Genomic DNA, 19,267 nt, shown 5'->3' with positions numbered 1-19,267 from the left:
CCCCTCATTAATTCAGCGACCCCCACCCCCTTTAATAGTGACCCCCTCCCCCTTTAATACAGTGACCCTCTCCCACTTTAATAGTGACCCCCCCTTTTAATACAGTGACCCCCCTCCCCCTTTAATAGTGATCCCCTCCCCTTTAATAGTGAACCCCTCCCTATACAGTGGCCCCTCCCCCCCGCCCTCTCCTCCCTTTAACACATTGACCCCTCCTCACGCACACAATGGGGTTGGGTCCGGAGAGGGACGCGCACGTTCGGCACGTACTCCCTCGCCGTGTGCGCCATTGAGGCACCGGGACGCGCACGTGCGTGACGTCGCCCGACAGGGACGTCACGTGGGGTGAAATTGATGCACGGGGGCCGCGCGCGTGAGTGACGTTGACTCATCGAATGCGCCCGTCAGGGGATGGTTGACGCGCACGCGGCCGACGTGAACGCGCACGTGACCGACGTGGTGACGTTTTGGGGCCCGCGGCGGTGGCGGGCGACGATTGTCCGTCAGCGCCAGACAAGGAGGAAGGCTCGAGTGGATTTACCTCAGACCGGCTCCTGAAGGAGGGGGAATAAACCCGTTAAATACCCTCCGGAATAGAGAGATAATTCCTGGAATATACCAACGCCCCGCCCGGGAGAGTGAGAAGGAGCGGGAGATACTCACCGCGCACCCAGAGAGAGAGAGAGGCAAGAGGCCGGGCCCAGCCGCCCGACATGTCGGAGGACGGACGGCATTACAGCGGTGAGAGGGATGGAGCGGGAATATGAGGGAGAGACAAAGAGAGTGAGGGAGGGATAGGCAGACTGAGGGGAGGAGAATGCGGGGGAGGGGCTAAGGGTGTGTGAGGGATTGAGGGAAGGGAAAGTGAGTGAGTGAAAGGGGGGAGGGGAGAGTGACAGAGGGCGGGACGGAGGAGGGAGGGGGCGGGGCCGAGGGTCAGCAGCGGTTTAACGGCCGCGCGAGGCGGAGATTTGAATCCAGGCTCCTCCCACAGAGGAGGATAAACCCCGCCCACACAGCCCCGCCCCCCCACGCGCCACCCCCCCACTACGTCCCTGCCCCACCCCCACGCGCCCCGCCTCCGTCCCTGCACCCCCCACGCGCCCCCTCTCCATCCCTGCCCCCCCCCCGCCGCGCCCCCTCTCCGTCCCTGCCCCCCCCCCCGCCGCGCCCCCTCTCCATCCCTGCCCCCCCCCCCCGCCGCGCCCCCTCTCCATCCCTGCCCCCCCCCGCCGCGCCCCCTCTCCATCCCTGCCCCCCCCCCGCCGCGCCCCCTCTCCGTCCCTGCCCCCCCCCGCCGCGCCCCCTCTCCGTCCCTGCCCCCCCCCGCCGCGCCCCCTCTCCGTCCCTGCCCCCCCCCGCCGCGCCCCCTCTCCGTCCCTGCCCCCCCCCGCCGCGCCCCCTCTCCGTCCCTGCCCCCCCCCGCCGCGCCCCCTCTCCGTCCCTGCCCCCCCCCGCCGCGCCCCCTCTCCGTCCCTGCCCCCCCCCGCCGCGCCCCCTCTCCGTCCCTGCCCCCCCCCGCCGCGCCCCCTCTCCGTCCCTGCCCCCCCCCGCCGCGCCCCCTCTCCGTCCCTGCCCCCCCCCGCCGCGCCCCCTCTCCGTCCCTGCCCCCCCCCGCCGCGCCCCCTCTCCGTCCCGGCCCCCCCCCCCCCGCCGCATTTGCCCCTCTTGGGGGCTATCATGGTGGCATTGTGGTTGGCACTGCTGCCTCACAGCGCTAGGGGACCCTGGTTCAATTCCCGGCTTGGAGGCTGCACTTTCTCCCTCGTGTCTGCGTGGGTTTCCTTCAGGTGCTACGGTTTCCTCCCACGGTCCAAAAGATGTGCGGGTTGGGTGGATTGGCCATGCTAAGTTGACCGTAGTGTCAGGAGGATTAGCAGGATTAAATGTGTGGGATTGCGGGAGTAGGGCCTGGGTGGGATTCTGTTTGGTGCAGACTCGATGGGTTGAATGGCCTCTTTCTGTACTGTATTGATTTTATGGGTGGGATTGAGATTTACAGTCGAATCAGCCATGATTTTATTGTATGGTGGAGTGGGGCCAAGTTGTATGTTTCCTCATTGCTTACTCTGTGTCTGCATGCTAAGTTGGAGTACTCTCTCAGTTCCCCCAGACATCAGCATTTACAAGTTTTGTGCCTTTTTATATTAAAGAAAAATCTTCAGAAGAAAAACCAAAGTCACTTTGGTGCTTCTTCTGAATGATCTCTCATTTTCCTATTCTATCCTCAATCTGTCACCCTGCTGTCAACTCACATAACCTCTCTGCATCTCTGTGTATCTTCCTCACAACTTGCATTCTTGCTTAGCTTTGGGTTGTCAGCAAACCTAGATTTATTATGTTCTGTCTTTTCATCTAAGTCATTGATGTAGAGTATAAATAGCTGGGAACCCAGCACTGGTCCTCTCAACTCTCCACTAATTACAGCCTGCCAACTCAAAAGTGACTTATTTATCCCAGCTCTTTTCTTCCTATCTGTTAATGAATCCCATATCCTCACTTGTACGTGTAACTATCCACAACTCCACGAGTTCTTATCTGATCCTTTGACCTTGAGTGATGCTGTTTCAAATAGGCTTTTGGAAAAATACTATACTGATTCTCTTTACCGATCCTACTAGTTATATCTACTCTGCTGGTTACGTCCTCAAAAAAGCTCAAATACATTGGTCAGATATGATTTTCCTTTTGTATAGCCATGTTGCAGAAATCCAGTGACAGAGGTGCTTGCTGATTGAGCAGACTGTCTTGAATTAAATGGTTTGCTTTTTGAATGTTGGACTTTGACCCGTTGCTAGCTCTGGAGTACTTTTTTTAAGCTGGCCTCTTCCTTATCCCTAATTTCCATTGCTCCACCATTGGCAGCCATGTCGTTTTTTTTATTATTCATCTGTGAGACATGGATGTTGCTGGCTGTCTAGCATTGATTGCCCACCCCTAGTTGTCCCTTGAGAAGGTGGTGGTGAGCTGCCGCCTTGAATCACTGCAGCCCACGTGTTGTGGGTTGACCCACAGTGCCGTTCAGGAGGGAATTACAAGATTTTGACCCAGCGAAGGAATGGCTGATATATTTCCAAGTCAGGGTGGTAAGTGGCTCGGAGGAGAATTTGCAGATGATGGTTTTCCCATGTATTTACTGCTGTTGTCCTTCTGTGTGGAAGTGATCGTGGGTTTGGAAGGTGCTGTCTTAAGGATCTTTGGTGAATTGTTACAGTGCATTTGTAGATAGTACACATTGCTGCTACTGAACCTCAGTGGTGGAGGGAATGAATGTTTGTAGATGTACCAATCAAGTGGCCTGCTTTGTCCTGGAGATGTCGAGCTTCTTAAGTGTTGTTGGCAGCTGCACACATCCAGGCAAGTGGAGAGTATTCCATCACACTCCTGATTTGTATGCTTGTAGATGGAGAGTCAGGAGGTGAGTTGCTCACTGCGGTATTCCTAGCCTCTGATCTGCTCTTGTAGCCACTGTGTTTATGAGGCGAGCTCAGTTGAGTTTCTGGTCAGTGGTTTAAAACCACCGCCGCTGCCACCCCTGTACGCTGACAGTGGGAGATTCAGTGAAGGTAACACCATCAAATGTCAGGAGGTGGTGGTTAGTGAGTGCCTCTTATGGGCGATGACCATTGACTGGCGTGAATGTTGCTTTCTACTTGTCAGTCCAAGCCTGGATGTCGCATTTGTCTTCAGCTCGCTGGAGCAATGGAATTACCTCCCTGAATCTCTTGCTGCCTTGTCCTCTCTCCTCTGAAATGCCACTTATTTTTTAGGCCAGGGTTTGGTTGCCTACTCTGATACCTCATGCAGCTTAGTCTCAGATCTTATTCGATAACACTCCTATGCAATGGCCTGGTGAGGTTTTTATTGTGTGAAAGGTATTCTATACATACCTGTTGTTACTGTCTAGTACTTAAGGTGGGATAGAAAATGATTCCAAGGCTAGTAGGTTAAGTACTTCCTGATGCTAGCTTTGATCGCATATGTTGGTGCAAGATGTGAAGAAACAAACTGAGGATGGAGAGAAAGCGCTTCATTCTAAAATTGGCGGGGATAGCCTGTATTTTTCTGGCTGTGTGGAAGTTAAGAACATAAGAACATAAGAAATAGGAGCAGGAGTAGGCCATCTGGCCCTTCGAGCCTGCCCCGCCATTCAATAAGATCATGGCTGATCTGTCGTGGCTCAGTTCCACTTTCCCGCCCTCTCCCCATAACCCTTAATCCCCTCTCTTATCAAAAACCCATCAACCCGCTTCTTAAAAATATTTAGCGAGGCAGCCTCCACCACTTCAACGGGCAGAGAATTCCAGAGATTCACCACCCTTTGAGTGAAGAAGTTCCTCCTCAACTCCGTTCTGAACCGCCCCCCCTTTATCTTGAGGCTGTGCCCCCTAGTCCTACTGTCTTTTTTGAGCGGGAAGAGTCTTTCCACCTCTATCCTATCCATCCCATTCATCATCTTATACGTCTCAATGAGATCTCCCCTCATTCTTCTAAACTCTAACGAGTACAAGCCTAGTTTATTCAGCCTCTCCTCATAGCTCAACCCCCTCAACTCCGGTATCAGCCTAGTAAACCTCCTCTGCACTCCCTCCAAGGCCAAAATATCCTTGCGCAGGTGCGGCGCCCAAAACTGCACACAGTACTCCAGCTGCGGCCTCACCAATGCCCTATACAGCTGCAGCAAGACCTCCCTACTTTTATATTCAATCCCCCTCGCTATGAAGGCCAGCATCCCATTCGCCTTCCTGACCACCTGCTGCACCTGCAGGCTGGGTTTTTGCGACTCATGCACAAGGACCCCGAGGTCCCTCTGCACCGTCGCCTGCTGCAGTTTTTCGCCCCGTAAGTAATAGTCCTTCCTACCATTCTTCCTACCAAAGTGGACCACCTCACACTTGCCAACATTAAATTCCATTTGCCATTTCCTGGCCCATTCGCCCAGCCTATCTAGATCCTTCTGCAGACTCTCCACACCCTCCGCACAATTTGCCTTTCCCCCAATCTTGGTGTCATCAGCAAATTTCGACACCCTACACTCGGTTCCCTCCTCCAGATCATCTATATAAATGGTAAATAGCTGATTCTATGCAAAGTTCTATGCAATGTGTTAATAATAAGTCATTTTGCCTGAGATGTTCACACTCCAGTAAATGGCCAGTGTTGCCAATACCCTTCCTGTATTAAAAATGTATGGGGCACTGGAAAACTGTTCACTGCACTACAGTGCTTTCTACAGTTGATTTCAACATGAGAGCTTGGCAACGCTTCAGAATTCCTGCGCAGAGTGCAGCACAATCTTCATGTTTTGCGAGCCTGTGCAGGTTCTTGCACCCAGGTTCAGTAGGATTTTATAAGTATTTTGCTACGCTTCAACTCTAAATTTTCACCTTGATTGCTTCCACTACGGAACATTTCGTCTCATCTCTTGCTTTTCCCTCTCTTTTTATATAATAATTCATGGTCCGATCCTTGCACCACAGCATGAGGTGTTGAAGCTTCCTGTTAACTCCAAGGTAAATAATTTATGAAAGCTGCAGGGTATAGTAGCCTAAAGGTTATGTCATCAATTGAATAACCATGAATTGGAGATGCCTGTGTTGGATTGGGTGGGGTAAGCACAGTAAGAAATCTCTCAACACCAGGTTAAAGTCCAACAGGTCTGTTTGGCAGCACTAGCTTTTGGAATGTCAGTCCTTCTTTGGGTGAGTGAAGAGCTGCCGAAAGCTTGTCCTGCAAATAGACCTGTTGGGCTTTAATCTGGTGTTGTGAGACTTCTTACCAGGTGAATAATCTAGAGGCCTGGGTGAATGACCCAGATGTGGGTATGCCGGCGTTGGACTGGCGTAAACACGGTAAAAAGTCTGACAACACCAGGTTTTAGTCCAACCGATTTATTTGATAATAGACTCTCAAGCTTTCGGGGTTAGCCCCTTCGTCAGGTGAATGGAGAGTTCTGGCCTCAGACAGAGCATATAAAGCACAGACAGTTTAGAGATTACTGATTAGAATGCGAATCTTTACACCTAACCTGCTGTTCAAGACCTGAAGTGGCTGACAATGTGAGTGGAAGGAGCACTGATCACAGGTTAGAGATGTGTATTGTCTCCAGACAGTACAGTTAGTGATGTTTTGCAAACCCAGGTAAGTCACGGGGGTTACAGATAGTGCGACTTGCCAACCCAAAACTTTGACCACTGAAAATTCTTAGAAGTTTATGGAACAAAAGGAGTCCATTTAGCTCATAATGCCCATTCCAGCTGAAGAAGACTTATCCCACTTTATAGTATAGTTACAACACTTCAACTGCATATATCCAAGTACTATGTACCGTTCTTTCAGCAACAAGTTGAAGACCTCAAAAAGACACTAGAATTAAGAAAGCCCACTAAAACCTCAGAAGACTGAGGAAATTTGGCATGTCAGCTACAACTCTCTCCAACTTTTACAGAAAGCATTTTGTCTGGTTGTATCACAACTCTGCCCAAGACTGCAAGGAACTACAAAAGGTCGTGAATGTAGCCCAGTCCATCACACAAACCAGCTTCCCATCCATTGACTTTGTCCACACTTCCTGCTGCCTCAGCAAAGCAGCCAGTATAATCAAGGACCCCACGCACCGTGGACATTCTCTTTTCCACCTTCTTCCGTCAGGACTAAGATATAAAAGCCTGAGGTTACGTACCAACCAACTCGAGAACAGCTTCTTCCCTGCTGCTGTCAGACTTTTGAATGGACCTATGTCGCATTAAGTTGATCTTTCTCCACACCCTAGCTGTGACTGTAACACTACATTCTGCACCCTCTTGTTTCCTTCTCTATAAATGGTATGTTTTGTCTGTACAGTGTGCAAGAAACAATGCTTTTCACTATGTTAATACATGTGACAATAATCAATCAAATCAAAAAAAATCCTCAACTCCCCTATAATCCATTTGTCTATTATTTTTATTCTATTACCTTAGTTATTTACCTGTCTTCTGAGAGTGATAAGGCCATCTAATGTACTCTACCCAAGACCCTTAAATTTACATGCCTCAATGAAGTGTTCCCTCAGCCCCCTCTGTTCCAAGAAAACAATCCCAATCTAATATTTCCCTCAGCACCTCTGTTTCAAGAAAACAATCCCAATCTATCTAATATTTCCTCATGGCTAAATGTCTGGCAGTCCTGACAACATTCTCGTCAGTCTCTTCTGTCTCTGTCACTGTCTCTAGCATGAAGATATCCTTCCTGTAATATGATGACCAGAACTGCGCACAGTACTCTAACTATGGTCTACCTAATGTTTTATAAAGCCTGTTCTTGTATTCCAAGCCTTGGCCAATAAAGTTCGGTATCTTGTATGGCTTCATAACCACCTTAATGATCTGTAACCACGTGCATCTGGACCCTCCCGTTCATCTATATATTTCAACACTCTACCTCTTATTGTGTATTCCCTTGTCCTGTTTGCCTTCCCCCAATCTATTACTTTGCACTTGTGCAGAATGAACTCCATTTGTCACTTTTCTGCCCACCTGACCAGTCCAGTTGGTAACTTCCAGCATTCCATCAGCTTTCTTCTTCATTGTCAATCACACGACTAGTTTTTATTTAGTCTTTAAGTTCTTATTCGTGCCCCCTACTTTTAAACCTAAATCACTGATAGCCACAAAAGCAAAGGACCTTGTACCGAGCTCTGTGAAATTCTACTCGAAACAGCCGCCAGTCACAGAAGCACCTTTGCCTCCTGATATTGATCCAATATTGGTTCCAAGCCAATATCCTTTGGATCCCATGGACTTTTAAACTTTATGACCAGCCTGTTGTGTGGGACCTTGTTAATTGCCTTGCCCGAATCCAGGAAGAGTACATCAGACATGTTGTGCTCATCGATTCTCCGTGTTCACCTCAAAGGTTCAAGCCCCTTTGTCAGGCATGACCTTCCTTTAACAAGTCCATGCTGACTGCCCTTGATTAATCAATGCCTTTCCAAGAGACGATTTATATTGTCACTTGGTAATGTTTCCAAAAATATCCCCAGCTTTGAGCTTGGGTTCCCTGACCTGTAGTCATTCATTCTATCCCTTTCTTCCTTGTTAAACAGTACAATGCTGGCAGCACCCTATCTGTAGCCAGAGAAGATTGGGGCATGATGCTTAGAGCTGTTACTCTTTCCTACCTTACTTCTCTTAGCACCCTAGACCCTATTTCATACAGGCCTGGACATTTACCCACTGGTGTGAGAATGCCATTGCCTCCAAGTTCCATGCCATCCTGCCATTCGCATTGGCCTAAAAAGCTGAAATTAGGAATGGGAGCAGGCTCAACGCAAAATACTGCGGATGCTGGAATCTGAAACAAAAACTGACAGATGCTGGTAAATTGCAGCAGGTCTGACAGCATCTGTGGAGAGAGAATAGAGCCAATGTTTCGAGTCTGGCTGACCCTTCAGTCAGAGCTCAAGGAGGAGGCTATTTGGTCCCTCAAGCTTGCTCTGTCATTTAATGAAATCTGCCACCTTACTCCATACCCTTGCCCCTGCTGAGCATCACTGCTCTGATTAACAGTAACCCAGACTTGAAGCGGTAACTCAATTCTCTCTCCACAGATGCTGTCAGACCTGCTGAGATTTTCCAGCTTTTTTGTTTCGATTCCAGCATCCGCAGTAATTTGGTTTTATCCAAACCCCAGCCTCTGCCCCATGCCCTTTGAGACCTTTGAATTAAATCAGTGATTGATAGATTTTTGTTTCTACCTTCCTTTGTATTTGGAACTGTTGTCTAATTTCTTGAAAGGTCTGGCACTAATTTCTCGATTCTGCCCCCTAGACGCCCCAGCCAGCGGAGCTAGCTTTTCTCCATCTCTACCCTATCTCTCCCCCTTAATATCGGGAAAACTTTGACCAACTCATCCCTTAACCTTCTAAATTCCAGGGAATTACCCACCTTAATGTCATTGCCACAAGGACTAGCAGTTTGAGAAAAAGGGTTGCTGTCATTTTGAGGCATATAAGGGAATGGGCAATAAAGGATTCTTATCGGTGTTGGCCATACTCCAACAGCTGATGCTTTTTTAATGAGAAGCTTGAGAATGGTGTCTTGTATATAAGTTAACAGATAATATGAACTGCAGTAATTCCCACATGTCAGTTTGGGGTATAGATTATAAGAGGTGCAAAAAAGGCCCCAAAGGTATCCATTGAGCCTGCATACTGAATTATAATCATGGATTCACTTGGAAAAGGAGAATATTGTACGAGTAGCATTGGGGGGGGTCATGTGAACTTGAAGCAATTGTGGATTTGTGACAGATATGCATGGAATTAAGCTAGTACTTGTAACTTGGAGGAGTATGTCAGGAAAGAGCATTGTATATGTACTCTTTAAAAAAGAAATGTTTTGCTTAGGATCTGCATCTGAGTTCCACGCAGACCGGGGGTGGAATCTGGAACTTTCCCTGACTGCGTGCCTCAGTTTAGCATTAGGTACCAACTTGTGATGTCAGAAATGGACAAAGGGAAATTTGTCGATACAATGGCAAGGTTCAAGAGGCATCTTGATAGATACATGAATAGGCAGAGAACAGAGCGATATGGACTGTGTAGAGGCAAAAGGCCTTTAGTTTAGAAAGGCATCGTGTGTCGGGGCAGGCTTGGTGGGTTGAAGGGCCTGTTCTGTACTGTTCTTTGAAAGTTCCTTTTGTAGAACCCCAGCAAGATGTTGAAGAGTATTTTGAGAAATGTTAGTTGGGCGGTTGCCGGCAGAATCTGCTGACTTTGAGCATGGTTGATCCCTTCGCTGATCTGGTTTCACATGCGGTACGTCATTCCTGAATTTCATGCAAGTTGCTGGGCTGTGAAAACTGCAAATTTCAAAAGATTTGGAAAAGTTACTCTACGTCAAGCTCCATTAGCTTTTCCAAAGAGTAAAAGTGGACCATTGTTTGAGATGTAGTTCTCTTCGTCAGAGATGCTAGTTCGGTTCCCTTCACGTGCACCCCCTTAAGTGCTGGGAAATCTCAGCAGATCCTGCAGCATCTGTGAAGAAAGGAGCAGAGTTAAAATTTTAAGTCAGTATCACTCTTCAAAGCTGGTGTCCCTAGGTTTTGGTGTGAGGCTGGGTCACCTCTTGGGGACGGGGTGTTTAGGTGTGCATGTGGCTGCCACTGAAATCTAGCAAGTTAAATTATAAATAGAGGCTGGTAGTACAAAGCATTGGTCAGCTTCTTCTGTCCTATCAGACAGTATAGAGAAGATGAACAGTTCAGTAATTCACCATCTTAAAGTATCAAGATTCTGTACTGCAGCATCTTGTGAATTGTTTAAGAGATACTGTCAGCCTTGTTTTTTAACTTAATGCTATATTTGTTAAATTGTCAACCCTACTGTATTCAATAGCTGGGTCCCCATATTTGTGTTTTATCTTGGGGGGGGGTGCTTTGCTCCGATTTCTTCAAGTGTTCCGTGTTGCAGTGGAAGATTGGGGGTCGGTTAGCTCAGTGGGCTGGGCAGCTGGTTTGAGATGCAGAGCGACGCCCAACAGCGCAGGTTCAATTCCCATACCGGCTGAGGTTATCCATGAAGGCCCCGCTTTCTCAACCATGCCCCTTGCCCGAGGTATGGCGACCCTCGGGTTAAAATCACCACTTGTCAGCTAGCTCTGTCTCTCTCTCCAAAAATTGTCATGGATAATCAATAGTCTGTAGTTTGATTTAAGGCTACTGATTAGGTGCCTACATGGGATTAATGGCTGTGAAAGTGTCAATAAAACAGCAGCTGCCTTCTGCTGTCCTGCAGAGGAACTTGCTTGCTCAAGGTTGAGGAAATAAAGGTGGGAAGGGGCTGGTCAGGGTGATTATAGTGTGTGTGTGCTGGGCCCATTAACAACAAGACATCGAGATTAAATGTTCCAGCAGTGATAGTGCAAATATTATTAGGCAGCGAGATACTCCCCTATTGATATTTTCACATTCCCAACTTGACTGATTGTATTTGTTTGAAGCAAGATTTTCCACGCTTGATTGAGCAGAGAAAGCTGACAAGGGAAGCTGTTTCTCTTCCTAATTTACAGAGGAAGATATCTCCTGCAGCTTGTTACTAACACTAGGTGATAACATTTGTGGAGAAGTGTTTCATTGCCCAGCACTGACATCCTGCAGTTTATTAAAGAATTATCAAACTTGGGGAATGTGGAACTGAGCCACGACAGATCAGCCATGATCTTATTGAATGGCGGGGCAGGCTCGAAGGGCTGGATGGCCTACTCCTGCTCCTATTTCTTATGTTCGCATTGTGAGAATTGCTTTGCAAGTTGAGAAATTTTGCTTTTATTTCCAAGAATGGCCATTTAATAAATGGATAGTTTTGAATTGTGATTATGGCCATGGGGAAGAATCTTATTAGCACTTTATAAAAAATTGGTTGAGAAGTTTTTACCCTAAATCAAATTTGAGATCAAATTGAAGTATTCGAGATGATAAAAGGTCTGGCTAAAGTAGATGTGGAGCAGATGCTTCCTCTAGTGTGACATTGTACGGTGAGAGGTCTCAAGACAAGGGCCAGCAAATTTAAAACAGAGTTGGAGGGCAAACTACTTTCCCTAAAGGGTTGTGAATCTGTGGAATTTGCTACCCCAAAGTGCGGTGAATGCTGGGACAGTGATTAAGTTTAAGGAGTTAGACAGATTTTTAATTGGTGCTGGGTTCAAAGGTTATGGAGAGAAGGCAGGAAAATGGGGGGAAAACGAGCATATCAACTATGATCGAATGATGAAGCGGACTTGATGGGCTGAATGGCCTAATTTTGCTCCTACATCTTATGAACTTGTGAGCTACCTTGACCTGGTGCGGTGGCACAGTGGTTAGCACTGCTTTATCCCAGTGCCAGGGACCCGGGTTCAATTTTGGTCTGGGGTGGGTGACTGTCTGTGTGGAGTTTGTACATTTTCCCCATCTCCGAGTGCTGTAGTTTCCCCTCTCAGTCCCAAGATGTGCAGGTTAGGTGGATTGACCATGCTAAATTGTCCCTGAGCATCCAAAGATGTGCACGTTAGGTTGATTGGCCGTGCTAAATTCTCCTTCAGTGTAAGGAGGGCTAACAGGATAAATACGTGGGGTTACGGGGATAGGGTCTGGGTGAGATTGTTGTTGTAGTCTTGATGGTCAAATGGTTTCCTGCTGGACAGTAGATTCATTGATCATCAAGGGAACTGTTATGTTTCCACATGTGGAAATCGTACCTCAAGTTGGATTCTATCTTGTCAAAGAGTGGGGTTTGTGGTAATGTATTTGTGCACAGCAGTGGGACTGGAAGGAGCAATGTAATCACTAATAATCCTCCTCATGGCCTGTCAATCTGATGCACTGCACGGTTAAAGGTGGTTATTTCCACACCATTCCCGTTTATCTTAAAATAAATGCGAGGGGTGGGGTTGGGGGGGGCGCAGGCGGAGGGGTGCTGCATTGAAGCCATCCTTTATAAGTAGATTAGAGACCCGTTCAAACCTGAATTATTTGACACTAAATTGCTTCCCTAACTGTGTTCAGCCCTGATGTAGAGGTGCTGGCGTTGGACTGGGGTAAACACAGTAAGAAGTCTCGCAACGCCTGGTTAAAGTCCAACCAATTTATTTGACAGTAATCCCACAAGCTTATGGAAACAGTGTTCCTTCATCAGGTGTGTGGAAGGTTCTGATCAGAGAAGGGCTTATAAAGTCACACGCAGTTTACAGAAAACAGTGTTGTGAGACTTCTTACTCTGTTCAGGGCGCCCCCCCCCCCCCCCCCCCCCCCCGGAGATCAGGGATCATGCATAATGGATTCCAGGGGGAAGGACGAAAGCCAGGAAGATGGAATTTGCGACTAAGAGAAAGAGACTGATGTAGAGATAAGAGGGAGTTTGAGGCAGAACAGCATGGGAAAACAGGTTAGGTGGGGTTGTAAACCCCCTGTACGTTTATGCAGTTTGCCTGCCACCTCCGGCTAATTCTGACTTCATTGCTTTAGGATTGAGCTATGGAGCTGGAGAATTCCTGTGTCTGGCAGGAAGGAGTGATGCAGCTACTTCCTGTGAGCTGGGATAGACGCAAAATAGGTTACACGTCTCTGTCGAACTCCAATCTTCACCTGCCTCTTAACTCTGTTATCCTGGTGCGCCTTCTTCAAAGTCTGTCTAACTGGCTCTCTTCTTGTCTGCGCCAGAAGTCCGTTTTGTTTTGTGTAAGCTTCCTTCGAGAAACTTTGCTTTTATTTTAAAGCAGGCACTTTGCGGCAAGAGCCAAATGGCACGTGACAGAATTTGGCATTCCGATGTGACCAAAACTATCGGTTGCCAGGGAATCCTGCATACTTCTGGGTTCACTCTGAAAATCACTTTGAAACTTGGCCAGGCTCTGCCCTCCATCTTGCTCCTGCTTCCTCTGTTTAGAGCTGTGTTGATGAGCTGTGTCTTCCTGCCCCTCTGGCAAGCACTCCTGGTACCTTGCCAAAGTTGTGTACTTTTGTGTGTACTTTTCCAACCTGCTTCAGCCCAGTGCTACGATTGCTAACTGATGCAGACGGGAGAAAGACTTTTCTGGGTGACATTTCTCTAATTTTTGACCTTAATGTGAAAGGATGAAATTAAATGGTTGGAAGTGGCTTCTTCCAAACCTGGTCTTGGCAAAAGAATTTCCTTCTGTTGCTTGGGTTCTGTTTGACCAGGGTTAGTTTATTATTCCTGCCAGGTTTGTTGGATCCCAACGCCATGATAAGATCTCTAGTCTAAAGGACTAGAGTTCCCTCGGGGTCCTTTAGATATGTTCCTTATGTCCTGCATCTCTTGTAGGTGGGCCCACCTTTCCTTCTAGGATATTAGCTCTCACTCATCCATGCGTGACCGATGTTTAGAAGGATGGAGGAGGGGAATCTCATTGAAACTTACAGAATACTGAAAGGCCCTGGATAGAGTGGACGTGGAGAAGATGTTTCCATTACTGGGAGAGATTGGGATCCGAGAGCACGGCCTCAGAGGAAAAGGACGACCCTTTAGAACTGAGATGAGGAATTTCTTCAGCCAGAGGGTGGGTGAATCTGTGGAATTCGTTGCCACAGAAGAGGCCGGGTCATTGAGTATACTGAAGACACAGATAGATAGCAAAAGAGAAAACGCTGGAAAATCTCAGCAGGTCTGGCAGCATCTGTAAGGAGAGAAAAGAGCTGACGTTTCGAGTCCAGGTGACCCTTTGTCAAAGTTCAGAGGTAGATATGTTCGTGATTGGTGAGAAGATCAAAGGTTACAGGGGAAAAGGCAGGAGAATGGGGTTGAGAAACTTATCAGCCATGGCGGAGCAGACTCAATGGGCCGAACGGTCTAATTCTGCCCCCCCCCCGCCCCATCTTGGTCGTTTTTCCCTATCACCTTTGGATTTGCGAAAACTTCTATCAACTCTTGCATTTTCCATCACCTTAAAAGTTGTGTCTCAGTCCCTGTTCACCAGCATGCACAGTCCACCGCCAGTTTGTTGTCTACTGTTACGCAGCTCCAGCACGTGACAGCAGCACAAACCTCTCCCACACCTTTGACTTGACCCGATGCTAATCTTTCTAAGCGTGACTGTCGTGATGGATTCTCACTTCCACACCTCCATTCTGTTTTTGGAAGTCATCTTATTTGTGAGCGCACACATATTCCCCTGAATCGCCACCTATGTTGCTGTCCATTTACCAGTATGTGTAAGAACCTCTTACGCACACAGCCTTTGTTCCTTTGCTTGGGGGAATGGGGAGCCTCTGTCCCTGTGCTGGGGTGGGTGGGTGGGGAGCCCCTGTTCCTGTGCTGGGGTGCGTGGGTGGGAAGCCTCTGAGTCTGTGCTGGTGAATGCACTGTCTCTGTCCAGGTGGCATTGGGGAGCCTCTGCCTTGGCCCTGGGAGGGTGGGTGGGTGGGAGCCTCTGCCTCTGTCATCAATCTTAATGATGAAAATTCTGGCAGCAGCGATCCAACAGTTGCTGATCCATCATAGAGTATTAAACTAGCTCTCACTGCCATTGGCAGCTTGCAGGAGTCTGTCTTCCCCATGGGCCCAGTTGATGCAGTCAGTGTGCAACCAGGTCATAGACCGCTAAAGCTGTCTGGCTCAATTGTCAGGGCCGAGGTTACAGTGCAACTGCTCTGACTGGTTATAAACTGAGCAAGGAAAGCACTGAACCTGATTCCACGAAGTGATCTCTGCTGGAAAGCTGCATTGCTGGATGCTGTAAGAAGATCAGGACTGGGTTTGAATGTGCTGTAACCAGAGCGCAATGGCATTCGAAACAATAACCTGCATTTATCCAGTGTTTTTCATGTAGTATAGGTAGCACAGAGTTAGCACTGCTGCCTCACAGTGTCAGGGACCTGGCTTCAAATCCCAGCTTGGGTCACTGTCTGCGCAGAGTTCTCATGTTCTCCCCGTGTCTGTGTGGGTTTCCTTCGGGTGCTTCATGCTCCAAAGATGTACGGGTTAGGTGGATTGGCCATGCTAAGTTGTCCCTTAGTGTCCACAGATATGCAGGTTAGGTGGATTGGCCATGCTAAGTTGCCCCTTAGTGTCAGGGGGATTTGCAGGGTAAATACTGACTATAGGGATAGGACCTGGGTGGGATTATTGTCGAGGCAGGCATGATGGGCCAAATGGTCGTCTTCTGCACTGAAGGGATTCTATAGATTCTATGATGTCCCTAGATGGTTCATGAGCAATTATCAAGAGCCAGTGGTGTTCGAGGCAAAGTACTGGCAGGGATAGAAGATTGGCTGACAGACAGAAGACAGAGACTGGGGGATAAGGGGTCCTTTTTCAGGATGGCAGGTGGTGAGCCTCAGGGATCAGTGTTGGGACCACAGCTTTTCACTATATACATTAATGATCTGGAAGATGGAACTGAGGGCATGGTTGCTAAATTTGTGGCTGATGCAAAGATTTGTAGAGGGACAGATAGTATTGAGGAAGTGGGGCGGGGGGGGCAGTGCGGGGGCTGCAGAATGATTTGGACAAGCTACGAGAGTGGGCAAAGTAGTGGCAGATGGAATGCAATGTAGGAAAGTGTGAGGTTATGCACTTTGGTAGGAAGAATGGAGGTATAGACTATTTTCTAAATGGAGAGAGGCTTCGGAAATCTGAAGGGACTTGGGAGTCCTGGTTCAAGACTCTCAAGGTTCAGTTGGCAGTTAGCAAGGCAAATGCAAGATTAGCATTCGTTTCTAGAGGGTTAGAATACAAGAGCAGGGATGTACTGCTGAGGCTGTATAAGGCTCTGGTCAGACCATATTGTAAGCAATTTTGGGCCCCGTACCTAAGAAAGGATGTGCTGGCCTTAGAGGGGGTCCAGAGGAGGTCCACAAGATTGATCCCAGGAATGAAGACTTTGTTGTATGAGGAACGGTTTAGGAGTCTGGGTCTGTACTGGATAGAGTTTAGAAGGATTGGCGGAGGGGGAGGGGGGGTAGTCTAGTTGAAACTTACAGGATACAGAGAGGCCTCAATAGAGTAGACTTGGACAGGATGCTTGCACTAGTGGGAGAGACTCGAACTCGAAGGCACAACCTCAGAGTGAAGGGGCACTCCTTTAAAACTGAGATGAGGAGGAATTTCAGCCAGAGAGTGGTGAATCTGTGGAACTCATTGCCACAGAGGACTGTGGAGGCCAGGTCACTGAGTGTCTTTAAGAATACAGTAAGTAGTCTCACAATGCCATGTTAAAGTCCAACAGGCTTATTTGGTAGCATGAGCTTTTGGAGAGTCGTCTCTTCATCACTCACCTGATGAAAGGGCAATGCTCCAAGAGCTTGTGCTACCAAATAAACCTGTTGGACTTTAACCTGGCGTGTGAGACTACTTTCTGTGCCTACCCCAGTCCAACGCTGGCATCTTCACATCATATTTTTAAGACAGAGATAGATAGGTTCTTGATCAATAAGGGGATCAAGGGTTATGGGGAAAACACAGGAGAATGGAGATGAGATTAATATCAGCCATGATTGAATGGCAGAGCAGACTCAATGGGCCGTGTGGCCTAATTCCGCTCCTATATTTTATGGTCTTATCAAGAATAATTTGACAACCGATCCAGGGAAGATCTTTGGGCAGATGCTCAAAAACCTGGTCAAAGTGGTAGAATGTGATGAGAATTTTAAGGGAAGGACTGGTAGAAAGGCAGAGCGATATGGGGAAGGAATTCCAGAGGTTAGGGCCCCAGGCAGCTGAAGACACAGCTGCCAACGGCTTGGTGATTAACATTAGAGTGTGCAAGAGGCCACAATAGGAGGAGCGCAGAGATCTTGGGTGGATTGTGGGGCTGGAGGAAGGTACAGATCACTGGGAGTGAACAAAGAATCATTGAAATCATAGAAAATCTACAGTGCAGAAGGAGGCCGTTCAGCCCTTTGAGTCTGCACAGACAACAATCCCACCCCAGGCCCTATCACTCACCACACATTTACGCTGCTAATCTCCCTAACCTAAATATCCTGGGGCACTAAGGCACAATTTAGCATGGCCAATCAACCTAACCCACATGTTTTTGGACTATGGGAGCACCTGGAGGAAACCCACACTCCACACAGACAGTCACCCAAGCTGGGAATCGAACCCTGGTCCCTGGAGCTGTGAGGCAGCAGTGCTAACCACTGCCACCATGATGTTGAAGTATGGTCACTTGGGGGAGTGGAAACTGGCTGTGAAACTGTATCCCAACAAAGCAGGAGGGAGAAGAGAATTGGCCAGATTACTAAACCATGCTTAAAGCTCAAACTCTAATCAAACCAGCTGTACATAACCCAGTGTTTTACTATTGGAGGAATATTGTCATATATTTTGGCATGTGGTATTTAAACAAAACCTTAAACAGAATAAACTGCTGGCACAGTAGTTGAAAGATTGTTGCTCTCAAACTGAGGAGCAGGCCTTTTATGTTCAGAGTATTCCAGCTTTCACACTGGGCCAGGCCCAGCTTTAAGGAATGAAATGTTTTTCTTACACTGGTATGTTCACAGACACCCTGGTCCTTTTTATAGGAAACCAGAGTTTGTTTTGCTTCAGTTTTGTCTGTGCTGAGGCATGCTGGAGTGCTTGCTCCTTAAATCCCAGGCAGCCCTTTACTCCATTGTCCACCCTTCCTCTTGAGTCTAGGCAGCAGCTGTTGACAAGTTATTCACCTGTGGGAGGCATCACACAAACATGCCAAACCTTGCCTTGTACCTGTTGACACCCTTCCAATGTGTTTTAGTTTACTTATTGATATCACAAGTGGGCTTACATTCATTAACACTGCAATGAAGCTACTGTGAAAATCCCTTAGTCGCCACACCCTGGCGCCTGTTCGGGTACACTGAGGAAGAATTTAGCACCTAACCAGCATATAGAATATAGAACACTACAGCACAAAAAACCACAAGTTGCACCGATCACATCTATACCTACCAAGCCATAGAACTATCTGTAACTTCCAATGCCATTAGATCCCACATACTCATCCAGAAGCCTTTTAAAAGACCCCAGCGAGTTCGCCTCTACCACTACCGGCAGCCGATTCCACTCACTCACCACCCTCTGAGTGCAAAACTTACTCCTAACATCTCCTCTGTACTTGCTTCCCAGCGCCTTAAACCTGTGTCCTCTCGTAGCGACCATTTCAGCCCTGGGAAATAGCCTCCGAGAATCCACCCTATCTATTCCTCTCAACATTTTATAAACCTCTATCAGGTCGCCTCTCAACCTTCGTCTCTCCAGGGAGAAGAGACCTAGCTCCCTCAACCTGTCTTCATAAGGCATGCCTCCCAATCTAGGCAACATCCTTGTAAATCTCCTCTGCACCCTCTCAGTAGCTTCCACATCCTTCCTGTAGTGAGGCGACCAGAACTGCGCACGGTACTCCAAGTGAGGTCCGACAAGGGTCCTATAAAGTTGCAGCATTACCTCCCGACTCCTAAACTCAATCCCTCGATTAATGAAGGCTAGTATACCATACGCCTTCTTGACCACATCCTCCACCTGCGAGGCCGATTTAAGAGTCCTATGGACCCGGACCCCAAGATCCTTCTGCTCTTCAACCCAGCTAAGACTCCTACCCTTGATATTGTACTCCTGCATCCCGTTGGTCCTGCCAAAATGGACCACTACACATTTATCTACGTTGAAGTCCATCTGCCACTTCTCCGCCCAGTCTTGCATCCTATCTATATCACACTGCAACTTCTGACATCCCTCCAGACTATCCACAACACCACCAACCTTCATATCGTCGGCGAACTTACTAACCCATCCCTCCACTTC

The 19,267-nt window shown here is 48.0% G+C and overlaps 1 protein-coding gene across 2 annotated transcripts in view; it reads left to right on the top strand.

Annotated features, from left to right (window-relative positions):
* The first annotated feature begins 394 nt into the window (after positions 1-394).
* nxf1b (nuclear RNA export factor 1b) overlaps positions 395-19,267 on the top strand; it is a 79,903-nt gene continuing 61,030 nt past the window's right edge. For both annotated transcript variants that reach the window (XM_080184103.1, XM_080184102.1), the window contains exon 1: positions 395-741. In XM_080184103.1, the coding sequence (XP_080040229.1) occupies positions 714-741 (28 nt within the window). In that variant the 5' untranslated portion in view covers positions 395-713. The remainder of the gene's footprint in view (positions 742-19,267) is intronic.

The sequence above is a fragment of the Carcharhinus amblyrhynchos genome, unplaced genomic scaffold (assembly GCF_965287045.1).
Source record: "Carcharhinus amblyrhynchos unplaced genomic scaffold, sCarAmb.v2.hapA scaffold_566, whole genome shotgun sequence".
Classification (NCBI taxonomy): Eukaryota; Metazoa; Chordata; class Chondrichthyes; order Carcharhiniformes; family Carcharhinidae; genus Carcharhinus; species Carcharhinus amblyrhynchos.
Note: the sequence above shows the minus strand (reverse complement) of the source record. Positions and strands in the feature narration are given on the sequence as shown.